This window comes from Petaurus breviceps, unplaced genomic scaffold (genome assembly GCF_028583685.1).
Source record: "Petaurus breviceps papuanus isolate PSGF00001 unplaced genomic scaffold, PetGlider_PUasm1.0 90625, whole genome shotgun sequence".
Lineage (NCBI taxonomy): Eukaryota > Metazoa > Chordata > Mammalia > Diprotodontia > Petauridae > Petaurus > Petaurus breviceps.
Window position 1 is genome coordinate 5,220,533 of NW_027187289.1, and position 17,646 is coordinate 5,238,178.

General features: G+C 34.8%; 1 protein-coding gene and 1 pseudogene across 1 annotated transcript in view; both read right to left on the reverse strand.

Annotated features, from left to right (window-relative positions):
- The window catches only part of NALCN (sodium leak channel, non-selective), a 558,956-nt gene that overhangs the window by 242,751 nt on the left and 298,559 nt on the right, over nt 1-17,646 (reverse strand). Inside the window, exon 12 of the mRNA XM_069064204.1 lies at nt 14,755-14,922. Within this exon, the coding sequence (XP_068920305.1) occupies nt 14,755-14,922 (168 nt within the window). The remainder of the gene's footprint in view (nt 1-14,754; nt 14,923-17,646) is intronic.
- Nucleotides 1,492-2,383, reverse strand: LOC138143030 (large ribosomal subunit protein eL6-like; annotated as a pseudogene).

Here is a 17,646-nt window from a genome sequence, read left to right on the forward strand (position 1 = left end):
CAAACCTATAAGACTTTTAAAATTAACTCAAATTCTATTTTTCCTAACAATTTACTTTACAAAGTTGAAAAAAATCTAAAAACCTAGGAATCATGACAAAGATTATGAAATAAATTAGTTGTGCTTTGGCAAATTCCAACCATGTTTTTCTACTCATATCTTCATCTTGTTTATATATCCCAAATCCAGGCAAAAACATTTTATTATCTAAGATGTCTTTTAGAAAATTCTTAGCTCAAGCTTTCCAAAGCACAATTTTTTTAGTCAAGGCATCTTATTAGAATTCGTGAGTCTTTTGAAAACTATGAGCGGAAAATATGATAGGAAAATGTCAGTCTTTTGCATTTATTTTTAAGATATCATATTTTCCCCAATTACATGTAAAACAATTTTTAAACATTTGTATCTTTTCAAATTATGAGTTCCAAATTCTCTCCCTCCCTCCTGGATTTCTCCCCTCCTTGAAAAGGCAAACAATTTGGTATAGATTACACATGTGCAATCATACAAAACATATTTCTGTATTAGTCAATTATGAAAGAAAACAGACCAAAAAAAATAAAACAAAAGTACACTTCAATCTGTATTCAGATTCCATCAGTTCATTTTTTTGGAAGTGGATAATATTTTTCATCATGAGTCCTTTATCATCTTGGATTATTGTATTGCCAAGAACAGTTGATCATCATACAATATTGTTGTTACAGTGTACAATGCCTGCTTCTTTTAAGATGATTTTTGAAGGAAACCAGTAGATGAAGGTGAAAAATATGAGCTTGCCAGGCATGAAGGATAATCATTGAAAAGTCACAAGTTGAGAAGTAGAGTGTGCTGTCAAAGTATCAGCAAAGAGGCCACTGACTGTACAAAACTCAAAAAATCCCCTACCCCCCCAACCCCAAATCCCCACAAAACAGTGGCTACAATTTGCATCTTCACTCTATTAGCTCTTCTGGATAGCATTTTTTCTTTATAAGTCTTTCAGAATTGCCTGAGATCACTGTTTTGCTGGGAATCATTCATAACTAATGAATCATAACTAAATCATTCATAACTAATCATTGATACAACATTGCTTTTACTGTGTACAGTGGTTGTTCTGCTCATTTCACTTTGCACCAATTCACATAAGTTTTTCCATCACAGTCATATACCACAACTTGTTCAACAGTTCCCTAATTGATGGTCATACCCTCAATTTCCAAATCTTTGCCACCACAAAAAGAGCTGCTATAATTAGTTTTGAACAAATAGGCTCCTTTTTTACTTTAAAATAGAATTTTTTTTGACCTTTTCTTCACCTTTATTTGCTTTTTCGGAGGGTGGGGAAAGGCAGGGCAATTGGGACCAAGTTGACTATTTTAAGAAAATATCAAGTGTCTGAGGCTGGATTTGAACTCAGGTCCTGACTCCAGGGTCGGTGCTCTATTCACTTCGCCACCTAGCCATGCTGGAGAATGACCTTTAGAACACACAAAAAGGGACAAGAAATAGCTATTGCAAATATTTTAATAAGTGTTCTCTGCAAGCAAGGCATTTAAAACACCAGTTTGTGCGGATAAACTCCATTGGAGAGAGAGAAGACAGAACGCAGGTAGCCACGGAGCTGAGGAATTTTCTTGATTTGGGGTAGGATCTGAGAGTCTACTGTTTTCTGATCAGCCTTGCACTGCTCTGTAATCTCGTATTTCTCTTTTTCTGTGTCAAAAATCTCTCCTTCTTGGTGTCTAGGTTTACGGAGCCTCTTCTTCTTGAAGTAAGCATCAGTAAGATGATTTGGAATTTTCACTCCTGAAAGGTTAACCCGGGTAGGAGTAGCAATAACAAATTTCTGATGGGTCCTTCTCAGAGGAACACGGTTGATGGTCAGAGGTCCAGTCACCAGTAGCAAGCCACTAGCCAGCTGCTTCAGGAAAACCACTCGCTTGCCCCTGTGGCGGCCAGTGAGCATGATCAGAACGGTACCTGGCTTGATGCTAGCTCGGAGTCTCCTCACATGCTGGCTAAAGGGCTTTTTGCCATGACTGAGCAGCTTTCTAGGCACATCCTCAGTAGGGTAATACCTAGGCATTTTGCGAATCTTTACCACTCGAGTTCCTCCATTCTTATCGCCACCAACAGGCTTTGAGATAGTAGCAGGCACTTTTTCTTTCTTCTTCCTTTCAATCCGCGTTTTTGGGGCAGTGTATTTCCGCTTGTACATGGCTCTCCGGGAATACATTGCAGACCTGGAGTATCTACCAATCCCTCGGGCCAGGACTGGGTTCTGACTGCAATGCTTTCGAGGCTTTTTGACCTTTTCAGCTACATCTTCCTTTTGTTCTCTTTTTTTTCCTTTTTGACCTTCTTTTCCTTGGGTGACTTTTTGTCCGCCATCTTGAGAGACGGGAGTTTAAAATAGAATTTTGTTCTTTTCCCTCAGTTACCTATCAAGAAAACTTTTACCATTCATTTTCGCAAGATTTTGAGTCCCAAACTTTTCTCCCTCCCTACCTCTCTTTCTCCCTTCTTCTGAAAATGATAGGCAGTTTGATACAGTTGATACATGTGCAATCTATAAAAATATTTCCATATTAGTCACAGTTGAGAAAGAAGAAACTGATCAATAGGGAAAAACACAAGAAAGAATAAGGTAAGTATAAAAATATGCTTTAATCTGCATTCAGAGTCCATCAGTTCTTTATTTGTTTAAAGATAGCATTTTCTCTTGGGAGTCCTTTGTACTAGAGAAGAGATGAGTCTTTCGTAGCTGATCACCACCCAATGTTTCTGACACTGTGAACAATATTTCCTGGGTTTTGCTCATTTCACTTTGCATAAGTTCACACAAATCTTCCAAGATTTTTCTGAAATCTGCCTCTTCATCATCTCTTATTGTGCAATAGCATTCCATTACATTCATATACCACAGCTTGTTCAGTCATTCTTCAACTGATGCTCATTTCCTCAATTTCCAATATTTAATCACCACAAAAGGGCCACTTTAAATAGTTTTGCACCTGCAGGTCGTTTCCCCCTTTTTATGATCTCTTTGGGATACAGATCTAGTAGTGATATTGTTGGATCAAAGGGTTTGCACAGTTTGGTTGTCCCTTGGGCATAGTTTCAAATTGCTCTCCGTAATGGTTGGATCAGTTTACAACTTCACCAACAGTGTATTAGTGTCCCAATTTTTCCACATCCTCTCCAAAATTTATCATTTTCATTTTTGGTCATATCAAACAATATTAGGTGTAAGGTAGTATTTCAGAGTTGTTTGAATCTGTTTTTCTCTAATGAAAAGTGATTTAGAATCCTTCATGTGACTATAGATAGCTTTGATTACTTTGAAAACTATATGTTCATATCCTTTGACCATTCATCAATTAGAGAATAGCTTGTATCCTTGTAAATTTGACTCAGTTCTCTATATATTTGAGAAATGAAGTCTTTATCAGAGACACTTACTATAAAGATTGTCTCACAGTTTTCCTTCTAATCTTGGATGCTTTGGTTTTGTTTGTACAAAAACTTTTTGATTGAATATAACCAAAATTATCTACTTTACATTTTGTAATCCTCCCTATCTCTTCTTTGGTCATGAATTCTTCCCCTCCCCATAGATCTAACAGGTAGACTATTTCTTGCCCTTCTAATTCTTTGTATTCCTAGCACTTAGCATAGTTCCTGACATATAGTAGAAGCTTAATAAATTTTCATAGACTGACATGTAAGAACATTATTTTTTTTAAGCAATCAGGATTAAGTAACTTGCCCAAAGTTACACGGCCAGGTTTTTTTTTGTGTGTGTGTGGGTGTTAAGTATCTGAGGCCAGAACTGATTCCAGGACTTCCTGAATCCAGGGCCGGCACTCTTACTCACTGTACCACCTAGTCACCCCAAGAACATTATTTTAAGAAAGAGTCTATAGGCTTCACCAGACTGCCAAAGAGGTCCATGATAACATGATCCAGGGAGCTCATTATTGTGAAAAACTCATCACCCTGAAAGATGCCATCAGACTTGGTATTACACTGTCTCTCTGACTGAAGGGTGGACATAGGACCTCCAAAACTTCTATTTTAAGAGGAGTCTCAGTTCAGAATATCACACTTTTCAGCTTCCTTTTGTGTGCTGTCTACCCCCATCAGACTGTAAGCTCCTTGAGGGCAGAGAACACCTTTCTTTCTTGTTTTCATATTCCCAGTGCTTAGTACAGTGCCTAGCACATAGGAGGCATTTAATAAATGTGTATTTCCTGACACAAAAGGTTAAGAAGTTCTCCACTAAGACTGTAACTTTAAATTTTTTTTAAATCTAGATAATTCCTAATTATTTCACTAGAAAAGAAGCAAAATGATATTTTGCAGAGAAATAAATATGCCAAACCACCTAACCATAACCAACATTAATATTATTAAATTATAATTCTAAAGGTCAACAAAACATTAAAATGCCAAAATGTCACTGACTGTTTATCCTGAAATCTCAAGCACCAACCATACTGAGACACCGGATACAAGGGTATTGATAAGCTAATATGAATATGAAAATGAAACAGTGAATGGAATGAATTTTGCAGTAGGTATATGTCTTTGCCATCAAAAGTCTAAGTAACCAAATCAATGAAATTCTGCCCTGGAAAAAGCACTCCTTTTCCAAACATTCTTTGTATAAATATTGCTCAACATCTAATATCCAATCTACCAGTATTATGTTTCCCCACATAACTATTTCTTTTTTTTTAATTGTGAGCGTTATAGAACCACATATAGCCTGATATTTCTATGATAACAAAAGGACAGAAGAATAATTTAGTTCATTAGTTACCAAGGGGGTAGGTGGATAGGAATATAGTGAATTATAACTTTTAAAAGTATTCTAAAATTATAAGCAGCATGTTTTCAGAAAAAATAGAGTTCCATGAACTGATGCATAGTGAAGTGAACAGAACCAGAACACAGTAATAGCAACATTGTTCAATGAAGAGCTATAAATGACTTAGCTATTTTCAGCAACACAGTGATCCAAGACAATCCAGAAGGACTAATGGTGAAGCATAGCATCTGCCCCCAGAGAAAGAATTGGTATTGATTGAATACAGACTGAAACATGCTATTTTTCACTTTCTTTCATTTTAAAAATTTTATTCATCTTCTTGTACAAAATGAAGTATATAGAAATGTTTTACATAACTGAACATGTAAAACCTATATATGATTGCTTACCATCCCAGGGAGGGAAAGAGAGAAAGTAGGGAGTGACAGAATTTGAAACTCAAAACTTTAAATAAAAATGTTAAAAATTTGGAAAAATAAATGTATGCTGAAGTTTTGAGTTGAAAATATCATCAGACATCATTTTTGACTAAGATATAAAATTTCCAAGTCTGTGTTTAGCTAATTAAACATACTATTAAAATTATGCAGAAACAGCATAGCATAATAGATGAGAGAGTTGACTTCAGAGCCAATAAGACTAGGCATTGAGTCCTGACTGCCACATTCTGGTTGTAACACTAAATATATCTTTTTACCTCATAGTGTCCATTAGAATCATTCTATGTATATTTGTACATATGTAAGTACTGATGCATGTATGTATGTGCGCATGTATATGTATGTGTATACATTTATACATACAAATATTCTACACTGTATTTAGACTACAGTCTTCTCACAAGTTAAAGATTCCTTACAACCTTGTATAGTAAATGCTCAATAATTACCTTCAAAATGAATGAAAACTGACACATGACATATTCATAGGTCATGGAGTAAAATGATCAACAAGAGTAGAATTAGAATTAATCACAGAGTTCCTAATATATAAAAATGAGTTAACATTCTGAGATGATTTCAAGTCACCATTAATTAATTAATTTGTGCACTGTACATCAGTACATCAAAGACTTGGAATTTTCACAGTATGAAAAATCCTTGCATAAAGTACCACAATCTACTTACAAATTTTAATATTAGAAATATTAAATTTATTTTATAAATAAATAAAATAGCTGAGATTCAGAGGGTCTTTGGTAACACCATTAGAATAGTTCAGAGAAGAACTTGAACCTAGATTTTCCTAACTCAAAATCTACCACTCAATTTAATATAGAATATTGCCTATGTCAATATAGAAATCTATATGATAATTTATATGTCATGCCATCTTATATGCTCATACCTTTATCTCTATATTTATCATACATATGTATATATTTCTTATGCTAACACACATGTGGATCCCTTTTGAAAAAGGAGTTCCAGCAATCTGATGAAATTAAGTTTGTGGTATGTCTACACCACATGTGCATATGAATTCCTTTAACAAAAAATAAGAATATGCTATAAGTAAATAGTAATTTTTTCTTTTTTTAGTTGTCTTGGATTTTTCAACTGCTACCACTACAAATAAATCTATATACAAACTTACTATAAGTTATACTTTAGGTATCCCTGGGACTATGCAAGATAAATAAAGGCATGTTTACACTTACAAAGAGTTTGAATGAATTCGTTAACTAATCTTTTAGTTTATATTTATAAAATCCTTTAAAAGTAGAATTGACCAAATGAAAAAGGAGGTACAAAAGCTCATTAAAGAAAATAATAATAATTCCTTAAAAATTAGAATTGAACAAATGGAAGCTAATGACTTTATGAGAAACCAAGAAACAATAAAACAAAGTCAAATGATGAAAAAAAAAGATGATGTAAAATATCTCACAATTGACCTGGAAAATAGGTCCAGGAGAGATAGTTTAAAAAAAACAGTTCAACTACCTGAAATCCTTGACAAAGGAAAAGAAGTCTAGACATCAACTTTGAAGAAATAATCAAGGAAAACAGCACTAATGTTCTAGATGATAACCCAGAGGTTAAAATAGAAATTGAAAGAATCCACAAGTCACCTCTAGAAAAAGATCCCAAAATGAAATGCCCCATGAATATTATAACCAAATTCCAGAGTTCCCAGGTTAAGGAGAAAATCCTGCAAGCTGCCAGAAATAATCCAAGTATCATAGAATCACAGTCAGGATAAAACAAGATCTGGCAGTTTCTACATTAAAGTACTGGAAGGCTTGAAATATGATATCCTTATTTTTCAAATGCTTTATTAACTTCTGGTTTATATATCATTCATTTCCTCCAGATTTTGAGTTATAAATTTTCTCCCCGTTTTTCCCCTACCCACTACCCCAAAATAGCAGTACCACAGGATATCCCCTCCTCCAATCTGCTTTCTCCCATACACCTTTCGACTTTTCCAGAGGATCTCTATGCCCAGGTGCGTGTATATCTTATTTCCCAATTACATGTAGAATAGTGTATATATATTTTAAACATTTTATTTAAAAACTTTGAATTCCAGATTCATTCCCTTCCTCCCTTGTCATCCACCCTTACTGGGAAGATAAGCAGTTCAGTATAGGTTGTACATGTGTGGCTAACGCAAAACAATAACATAGTAGATATATTGTAAAAGACTGACTATATTTCCCTCCCTCCTATCCTACCTCCCACTTGTTCTATTTTCTCCTTTGATCCCATCCCTTTTCAAAATTGAGTGCTTCCAACTTCTCTCCTCCCCAGCCTGCCCTCCCTTCCATCCTACCCCCTCTCCTCCCATTCCCCCCCTACTCTCCTGGAGGGTGAGATACCCTATTTAGTGTTTATTTCATTCCCTCCTCAAGCCAAATTCAGTGGGAATAAGGTTGGCCCTTTCCCTTTTGCCTTCCTATTCTTCCCCTCCATTGTAACCATTTTCCCTTGTCTCTTCTATATGAGATAGTTTACCCCATTCTGTCTCTCCCCATCTCCTCTCATTATATTCCTCTCTCACCTCTTAATTTCGCTTTTTAAGTATCATCCCTTCCTGTTAAATTGGTCCTATGCCCTCTATCTATGAATACCTGGATACATATATATATATATATATATATATATATATATATATATATATATATAACTGAGAAAAGTTTCATCAGTTACAATTATTGTTTTTCCATGTAGGAATGTTAATAGTTCAACTTTGAAAAGTTCCTTATGATTTCTTTTCCGTTTACCTTCTCATGCTTCTCTTGCTTCTTGTATCTGGATGTCAAATTTTCTTTTCAACTCTGGTTTTTCCATCAAGAATACTTGAAAGTCCTCTATTCCACTGAATGACCATATTTTCCCCTGAAACATGATACTCAGTTTTGCTGGGTAGGTGAATCTTGGAGTTAATCCCAGCTCCTTTGACCTCCGGAATATCATATTCTAAGCCCTTTGATCCCTCAATGTAGAAGATGCGAGATCCTGGGTTATCCTGATTGTGTTTCTACAATATTCAAATTGTTTCTTCCTGGCTGCTTGTAATATTCTCCCTTCAATATGGGGATTCCAGAACCTGGCTTTAATATTCCTAGGAGTTTTCTTTTTGGGATCTTTTTCAGCAGGTGGTCAGTAGATTTTTCAACCTCTATTTTGCCCTCTGATTCTAAAACATCAGGGCAGTTTTCTTTGAGAACTTTCTGGAGGATGATTTCTAGGTTTTTAATTTGATCATGGCTTTCAGGTAGGCCAATAATTTTTAAATTATCTCTCCTGGATCTATTTTCCAGGTCAGTGGTTTTTAAAGAGCTATTTCTATTCTTTCTTTTTTCTATTCTTTCGTTTGTTTGGATCTCTTTAACAGCATCTTGATTTCTCATAAAGTCATTATCTTCCATTTGCTCCTATCTAATTTTGAAGGAATGATTCTCCTCAGTGAGCTTTTGAGATTCTTTTTCCATCTGGCAAATTCAACTTTTTAAGGCATTCTTCTCTTCATTACCTTTTTGAGCCTCTTTTGCCATTTGGGTTAGGCTATTTTTTAAGGTATTATTTTCTTCAGTCAGGCTGTTGACTCTCATTTCTTAATTTTCTTGCATTGTTCTCATTTCTCTTCCCAATTTGTCCTCCACTTCTCTTATCTGCTTCTTAAGGTCCTCTATGTCCTATAACCAGCTCATATTTTCCTTTGAAGCTTTTGGTGGTGGAGTTCTGATTTCACGGTCTTCCTCCTGTTCCATGCTTTGCTCCTTTTTGTCCCTAAAATAGGAGTCTAATGTTGGAATCTTCTGTCTGCTTTGTTTTCTTTGCCTGGTCATGTCGCCCCTCAGTCACTTGACCCCTGGGCTTTTTGCCACAGTAGGACTCTGCCACCAGACAGGGGAGCTTTCATCCCAAATGCTGGGGTTTTCTCAGCTGCTGGAGTTATTAGATGGGTGCCTTCTCTGAGGTCTCCACATGCTCTGGCAAGTGGGACACACACCCCAGGACCTCCACTCTAGACTGGTTAAAGCAAAAACAATTACCCCTCAGACTGGTGCTTGGTCCCCCTACACTCTGCAGGCCAGGTGCTGAAGCTGCCCTGTGGTGCTGGCTGGCTGTAGCAGTGTCTCAGCAGCTTCTCGCCCCAGGGGCAAAAACCAACGCACTCCTACTTACTGGGTCCCTATGTCCAGACTGCACTGACCTCTCACTTTGTCCTTTGCATCTATGTGTTGATAAATCTGGAAACGGCCACAGCTGCTGCTGATCTGCAGTCCCTCAGGCCAGCAGCTGGTCAGGCCTGCCCTGGGGCTAAAGCCTCAGTGTGGGGCTGGGCTCAGCTCCCAGAGCACTGGGCTGGGCTATCCTCAGTGGGAGGTTAGCTTCTCTGTGTAATTTTGTGCGTTCTGCAGCTCTACAGTTTGTTTAGAGTCCCCTTTTTACATGGATAGGGGAAGGTGGAAGCTGGAGCCCTGGGGAGGCCCTGCTTCCACTACGCCATCTTGACTCTGCCCCCCAAAATATGATATTCTTGAGAGCAAAGGAGCTAGGACTGTAATCAAGAATCACCTATTCAGCAAAAAACGAGTATAATCCTTCAAGGGGGAAGAGGGTGTGGGAATGGATATGCAATGAAATAGAGGCTTTCCAAGCATTCTTGATGAAAAGACAAGAGCTAAATAGAAAATCTGACTTTAAATACAAGACTCAAGAGAAGCATAAAAAGGTAAACAGGAAAGGGAAATCATAAGGGGCTTTATAAAATTAAACTGTTTACTTTTCTACATAGGAAGATGATACTTATAACTCATAAGAACTTTCTCATTATTATGGCAGTTAGAAGGAGTATATATAGATAGAGGGCATTGATCTGAGTTGCATATGAGAGGATAATACCTAAAAAATAAAATTAAGGGGTTGGGTGGAAGTATTGGGAGAAAAGGAGAGGTAAAATTCGGTAAATTATCTCACATAAAAGTCAAGAAAAAGCTTTTACAATAGAGGGGAGGAATGGGGAGATGAGGAAGAACGAGTGAACCTTACTCATATCAGAATTGGCTCAAAGAGGGAATAAAATACTCAATTGGATATAGAAATCTATCTCATCCGCTAGAAAAGTAGGACCAAAAGGGGGCAAGAGAAGAGAGGGTTGATAGAAGGGAAGCCAGATTGGGTGTATGGTTATTCAGAAGCAAAACACTTTTGAGGAGGGACAGAGTGAGAGAAAAAATAGAAGAAACATGAGAAATAGAACAGAGGGAAATATAGTAAACAACAGTTACTGAAAAAAATTTTGAAGCAAGCTTCTCTGATAAAGGCTTCTTTTTTCAAATATATAGAGAATTGAGTAAGATAAATATAAGAGCCATTCCCCAATTGATAAATGATAAACAATATGAAGTTTTCAGATGAAGTAATTAAAGCTATCTATCACCATATAAAACATACTCTAAGTCACTACTGATAAGAGAAACATAAATTAAAACAATTCTTAGGTACTACCTCTTACCATAAGATTGACTAATAGGACAAAGAAGGAAAATGACAAATGTTGGAAGGGATGTGGGAAAAATGAAACAATGCATTGCTGGTGGAGTTGTGAAGCGATTCAACCATTTTGTAGAGCAAATTGGAATTATGCCCAAAGGATTATAATGTCATGCATATACTCTTTGTCTTAACAATACTACTACTAGCTCTGTATCCCAAAATTAATTTAAGAAAAGGAAAAGGACCTATATGTACCAAACTATTTAGAGCAGTTCTTTTCTGGTAGCAAAGAATAGGAAATTGAGGGCATGTCCATCAACAGGGGAATGACTGGACAAAAAAATGATATCAGATTATGATGGAATGTTATTATGCTGTAAGAAATCATGAGTAGGCTGCTCTCAGAAAAACCTGGATTTACATGAATTGATGCAAATATATTGTGCACAAAGTAACAGAAATGTCGTAAGATGATTAGGTGTGAATGACTTAGCTATTCTCAGCAATACAATGATCCAAGACAACTCTGAATGAACTATGATGAGTTATGTCCATCTCCACAAAAAGCACTGATGGTGTCTGAATACAGATTGAAGCACATTTTTTTACTTTATTTTTCTTTCACAACATGACAAATGTGGAAATGTTTTGCATGACAGGACATTTATAACCAGTAATGGATTGCTTTCCTTCACAATGAGGGGGCTAGGAGGAAAGAAAGGAGAGAATTTGGAATTCAAAGTTTTAAAAATAAATGCTAAGTTCTTTTACATGTAATTGTGGAAAACTAAAATACTAAATAAATTTTTAAAAAATAATTTTGTTCTCAAGAGCTTCCCATGTCTCCCAAGACACATTTTCTTGCAGAATTATTACTTATGGCATGCTCTCTCTCCTTGTGATAAATTTTTCAATTTATTCTCCCCAAATCTAGGCTGCATATCACATTGTTCTTTGTTTGTTTTTTCTTTCTGTATCATTTGAGTATCTCCTTTCCCTGCTGGCCTTAAGGTTACTATCATTTCTACTTCATGAATAAATTCCTTCCTGTCCATGAGGATAATGTATAGAAGTGTAATTCCATTGACAGTTTCTTCCAACTTTTGAAATGTGGATTTACCATCAAAGGAGAGTTGTACTGACTTTGGTAGAATGAGTAGCCCAAACATTCACTAAGTCAAAAAGATTTTATTAAGCACCAACCATGTGACATGTATTATGCTAAGCATTGGGGAAGTGCAACCCAACACTCTATGATATGTTCATGATCTACTTCCCCCAGCTTGTATATATTTACTCCCTGTATGTAATATCAATGATATTTGTCTAATTTTGTCTATACTGAGGTTCTCCTAAATTATCTCTGCCATGCTTTCATCCTCTGGAGTTACTTGTGTGAACATATCTTATATATATATATATGTATATATATATATATATATATATATATATATATATATATATATATATATAGTACTAAATATCTAGTTAGCCAGTTAACTAGCTAAATCTGTATCTATATCCATATATTATAAATCAAGAAGGGTTGATTCTTTTTGTCTATTATGTTATGAAGTTATGTATTCATTTGTGGGCCTAGAGAACAGCAAGCTATAGAAGCAAATTAGAAAGCGTTATTTCAAAAATTTAATAGAAATTGAATTTTTATTCTATTTTATAATAGAGGTATTCAATAATCAATAAGATTAATATTATGTATTTAAGAACTACAATTAATTTTTCTTCATCCTCCCTCCAATAAAGACTCTAAAACCAGATTTTCACTAAAAGCTTCACTTAAATGCTATAATAGAGTAGATAATTACAAGCTAGATGATGAACAGAAAATGGAATATGATTTAGTACTTTTATTCTCAAATTAGGAAGAAACTCTATCCTGAAAAGAACTGAACCCAGGTAAGGCAGTCAAAAACTTTGAATTTTGTTCTTTACTCATGGACCCAATATACATAGTACAACATATACATGCCCACAGGTTCCTGTCTTCTAGGAGTTTATGTAAAGCAGAAGTGTCAGACTCATAGCTTAAAGGTGGTCAAAACTCCCAAGTGAGTTGAACCCAGGTAAAATATAATGGGGTAAATGTTTAACAAAATAAATAAAAATATAATGCAACATGGATAATGTTAATTTGTGGTTTTCTTTCTTTTCTTTTTCTGCTTTTTGGAGGGGGGAGGGCAGAGCAATTGGGGTTAAGTAACTTGTCCAAGGTACCAGTGCTAGTAAGTGTTAAGTGTCTGAGGCTGGATTTGAACTCATGTCCTCCTGACTCCAGGGCCAGTGCTCTATTCACTATACCACTTAGCCATCCCAATTTGTGATTTTCTAAGTCAGTATGTGGCCCACAGGGATTTGTTTCTATTTGAATTTGATACAACTGTAGAGCATCCCATCTATAACTTTAGTTTGTCATCATACTTAAATTTGTCTTATTAATTGGGCAAGAACATTCACTGATAACCTATAATAGCCAAATCTCATGGCTATTTTCTCAATCTTCATTCTTATCCTCCCTGAAGCATTTGACAGAAGTTTTTAACCTTCTCCAACTATATACTCTCTCTTCTCTAGATTTTTTTAAGAAAATATATTCTGTTTCTCTTCCAATTGTCTGAGCATTCCTTCTCTGGCTATTTAGCTACATATTCATTCACATCATACCCATTAAGTGAAAACATTCCTCAAGGCGCTATCCCTGAGGAGAGTTTCATCTCTTTTGTCTCTATTACTTGATGGACATATCCACTCCATGGATTCTATTATCATTTCTAGGCAGATTATTCTCAGATGTCTATATCCATTCCTAGTCTGTTATGGGCTAATCCCATAACCTAGTTTTTGAACATATCAAATTATCTATCCTCTAGGTATCTTAAACTCAACAATACTAAAACAAAACTCATTGTCTTTTCCCCAACTTTATCCTTAATAGTTTTGAACTTTCTCACTGTTAAGGGCACTAACATCCCCCCAGTCACCTAGGTTCATAGCCTGAGTTTCATCCTCAACTCTTTAGATCTATTTATCCCACCTATGCAATCTCTCATCAAATTATTTCATGCTTACTTTCATAACATCCCTCTTCTAAGTTCCTTTCTCTCTGCTCAAACAGTCACTATACTAGTTCTTGCTTTCTAATTTATCTCCCTGCCTTTAGTCTCTTCCTACCACAATCAATATTCCACTCTGTTCTCAAGTGATTTTCATGAATCCATAGCAAGGTCACAACCTAAATGGTGTGACAAAGTCACTTGAGGAAAGCCCGACAGTTCCATATTATCTCTGGGACTATACATCAACTTCTTTGACATCTAAAACTTTTTTAATCTGTCCCTTTTCCACCATTCTTCATGTCTTCTTACACTATATTCCCCTCCACATACTCTATGATCTAGCTATACTCAGCTATATGCTACTTCTCAAGCAGGATACACCAATTTCTCATCTCTTCAGGATTTTTCACTGAATGTCTTTGTTTCTAGAATCTTTTCCAACTCACCTCTAACTTTTGGTTTCTTTACCATCCTTTAAGACTCAGTTCAGATTTCCACTACTGCAGAATAATTTTCCTGATGGCCTCTTGTTCCATGGGGACTATCTTCCATATATTGTATATGTACGTACGATATATGTATGTATCGTTAGTTATTTACATGTTACCTTCTCCGTTAGAATTTAAGTTCCTATAAAGCAGGGATTGTTCTGCCTTTTTTTCTATTCTCCACACTTAGTACCATGCCTGTAATATAGTAAACACTTAATAAACATTTATTTATTGCCACCTTTTGGTGAATCTTTGGGCATTAAATGTCTCTAAAACAGAGGCACTAATTTACTAGCTACTATAAAGAGGTGTTTATTAAATTCACCTATGGATAAGAAAATCATACAGAGTAAAGTACTGAAATGAAAACTGAATAAGAACATCATAAAGGGAAAAATATTCGAGATTATTTTTATTACCTGAAAGTACGTGAATTGTGAGTGATAGAGATCTGGATAAACATGAAGTGTAGTTCCAATTACCAGTAGCAGCTCAAATTTGTGGAGAGATGAGCTAATATAGCCAGTAAATCCCAAACACCAGATTTTCAGAAGGGCTTCCAAATCAAACAGGACTGTAAAGGCCACCTATGAAGGAAAAGAAATACTAATATATGAATCCAGAATTATGATTTACAGCAACACTGGTCTGAAGCATTCAGAATGAATGAACTTTAGTCAGTACAAGCTGAAACCAAGGTATTCTAATAGTAAAATTTTAGTTTTTAAAAGAGGAAAAAACCTAAAGTGTAGCAACATGTTGATTAATAAACTTTAATAGAACATATCAACCTAGATTACCAATCAATCTATCAGTTTTAAGATTTCAGCAAGTTATATTGCAATTTATCAAGTATCTACTTAAAATATTAAAATTATTTCATCAATTAAAGAAATGTTGAGATTAGAGATTCTTGCATATACATATATGTAAATACATATATTTGATTCTTGCTAAAGCTCAAGTTTCCTTAGATATTTTCTCAAAGTTCTGAACAACTGGGAATAGATATCTAATTTAAAAAGTTATGTAGAACTAGGAATATACTCTTTTGGATCAGAAGAATAAGTTGAGAATTTTGATATCTGGAATTACAGAATTGAAGCAATTTTTAAAGGTCAATTATTCCAAACCCTTCCTTTTTTATGCAAAGAGTAGGAAACCCATTGGAGGCAGAAAAAGTATGTAAATCTATTTGCTCTCTTGAATAATTGTTATTTAACTTTAAAAACATTGCCTTACTATTTAAGACTCTTATTGTATTGGTATTGAAGAATATACGTCCAAATAAAATATTTTTACTTTTATCAGCTTTGTGGAATGGATGATTCTATTTTTAAGGAGGGAGAAGGAGGAGAGAAGTGAACTAGAGGTTGAAACCACCCAAAGATTAAAAAAGTATAAAATGCAAATATTTTAATTTAGTAGGCATGATACACTTTATTAAGAAGTTAGAACCTTTGAGAGCTTGACCAAATCTTCCTAGATCTCTTCTCTATAGGATCTGAAATACCAGATTTTCACCAAAATCTAAAAATTTCCAGTGATGTGGAATAAGACTTAGAAGTTCTTGTCCCCTCATGAATTCATTAACTTCTTCATTCAGTAACCATTAATTTTGTTTTAGTACTTAAGGTCCTACATATATGGAAGACATTTTTTAAAATCTCTGTTTCCATGAACTTCATGGCTTAGTATAAGGAGAAAAAAACCTTCTTTTTTAAAAATTATCATCCTAGGGTGAAATGTAAACTGAAAAAAGTAAAGCAGATACAAGGAATTATTTATAGTAATTCAGAGAATGGAGGAATTTACTTCTGGCTCAAGGAAAAGGAGGAAAGGCTTCATGGAAGAAATTGTATTTGGCTAGGATCTTGAAGGAAATCTAAGATCTGCACATGTCAAACAGAAAAATTCACTAAACTTTTCAATGCAGAATTTTAAAAAATATACCATTAAAAAATTAAGAATAATTTATAATTTTAGCACTCTGAAAATTTAGCAAGGCTTTCCTTGCTGCCACCTCTCCTAACTAGAGATATCCTCTACTAGATTTCATTATCATAACATGTCAAACTTTTAAGTTTTTAAAAAAAAATTAAAACTTTTTAATTTTTAGAAATATCTATTTTTTTAAATGCAGAAGAATAATTTACAATTTTAAGACTCCTAAAAGTTAGCAAGGCTTTCCTTGCTCCAACTTCTCCAAATTGGAGATATTCACTCCTTTTCCTCCTTGGAATAACATGTTTAACTGTAGAGTTCCACATTCTCTTCTTTCATTTTAAAATTTGAATTTCAGAATAAAGTTAGGAAGTCTATCTCAACATATTAGCATGAATTTTAATATACCAATGCACCTATTCATTTCATTACTTTTAGGTATGCAATCAACAGGAATAAATGAAATTATATGAAAGAATTTTAATTCATAGTAAAAATGTGTAGGCAGAACCATCTGCCTTTTTATTTGTTCTGTGGGGAAACTTTAGATTTTTCAAAGACACCCATAACACTAATAATTGAAAATATATAAAATTATTTACATAAAATGTTATTAACATTAAACACCTGTCTTTGCACTTATAAGATGGTTATTGGTCCTTCTTGACTTATGAAATTTCACAGGAGACATTAGGAAGCACATCCACTATCTAATTTTGTTGTGAAAAAATATATTGCTCTGGATGCCTGCATAATATTTAGTATTAACTCAAAGGCAATGGGGAAAAGTGATATTCTTCCAGTATAGATAGACAATTTGTAACTTATTATGAAAGTATAGAACTTTCTAATCATCTTTATTTTAGAAACATGAGATTGCTGCCTCTTCCCAAAAATTATTTCCCCATTCTTTCCTCAAAATATATAGTGAATTCATTACATTTGTGGCAGATGAAAACTATAATTTATAAATACACAATGGCATTTCTTTGGTTGAAATCATGCCATGAATGTGGGGACTTGGAAAGAGGAATACATAATAATAAGATCTCACTTTCAGAAGGAACTTTACAGGCAATAAAGTATATTTTTTGCTTCACAACAGTCCTCTCAAGGACATAGTAAAATATCCTCCTCTCTAGAGGATCTTCAAAGCAACTGCTTTTGAAGCTTTTAACACCCTTTTAACAGGTGAGGAACTGGGGCTCAGAAATAAGAAATGACTACACATAGGTACTCTGTGGTGGTACTAGGGTTAAATCTCTGATCTTCTGATCCTATATTTGGTGCGTTTTGTCCACAATACTATAGTAGAACCAGTAACAGGTTATTATGACATGTATGGGGTTCTCTCTTTAGAGGAACTC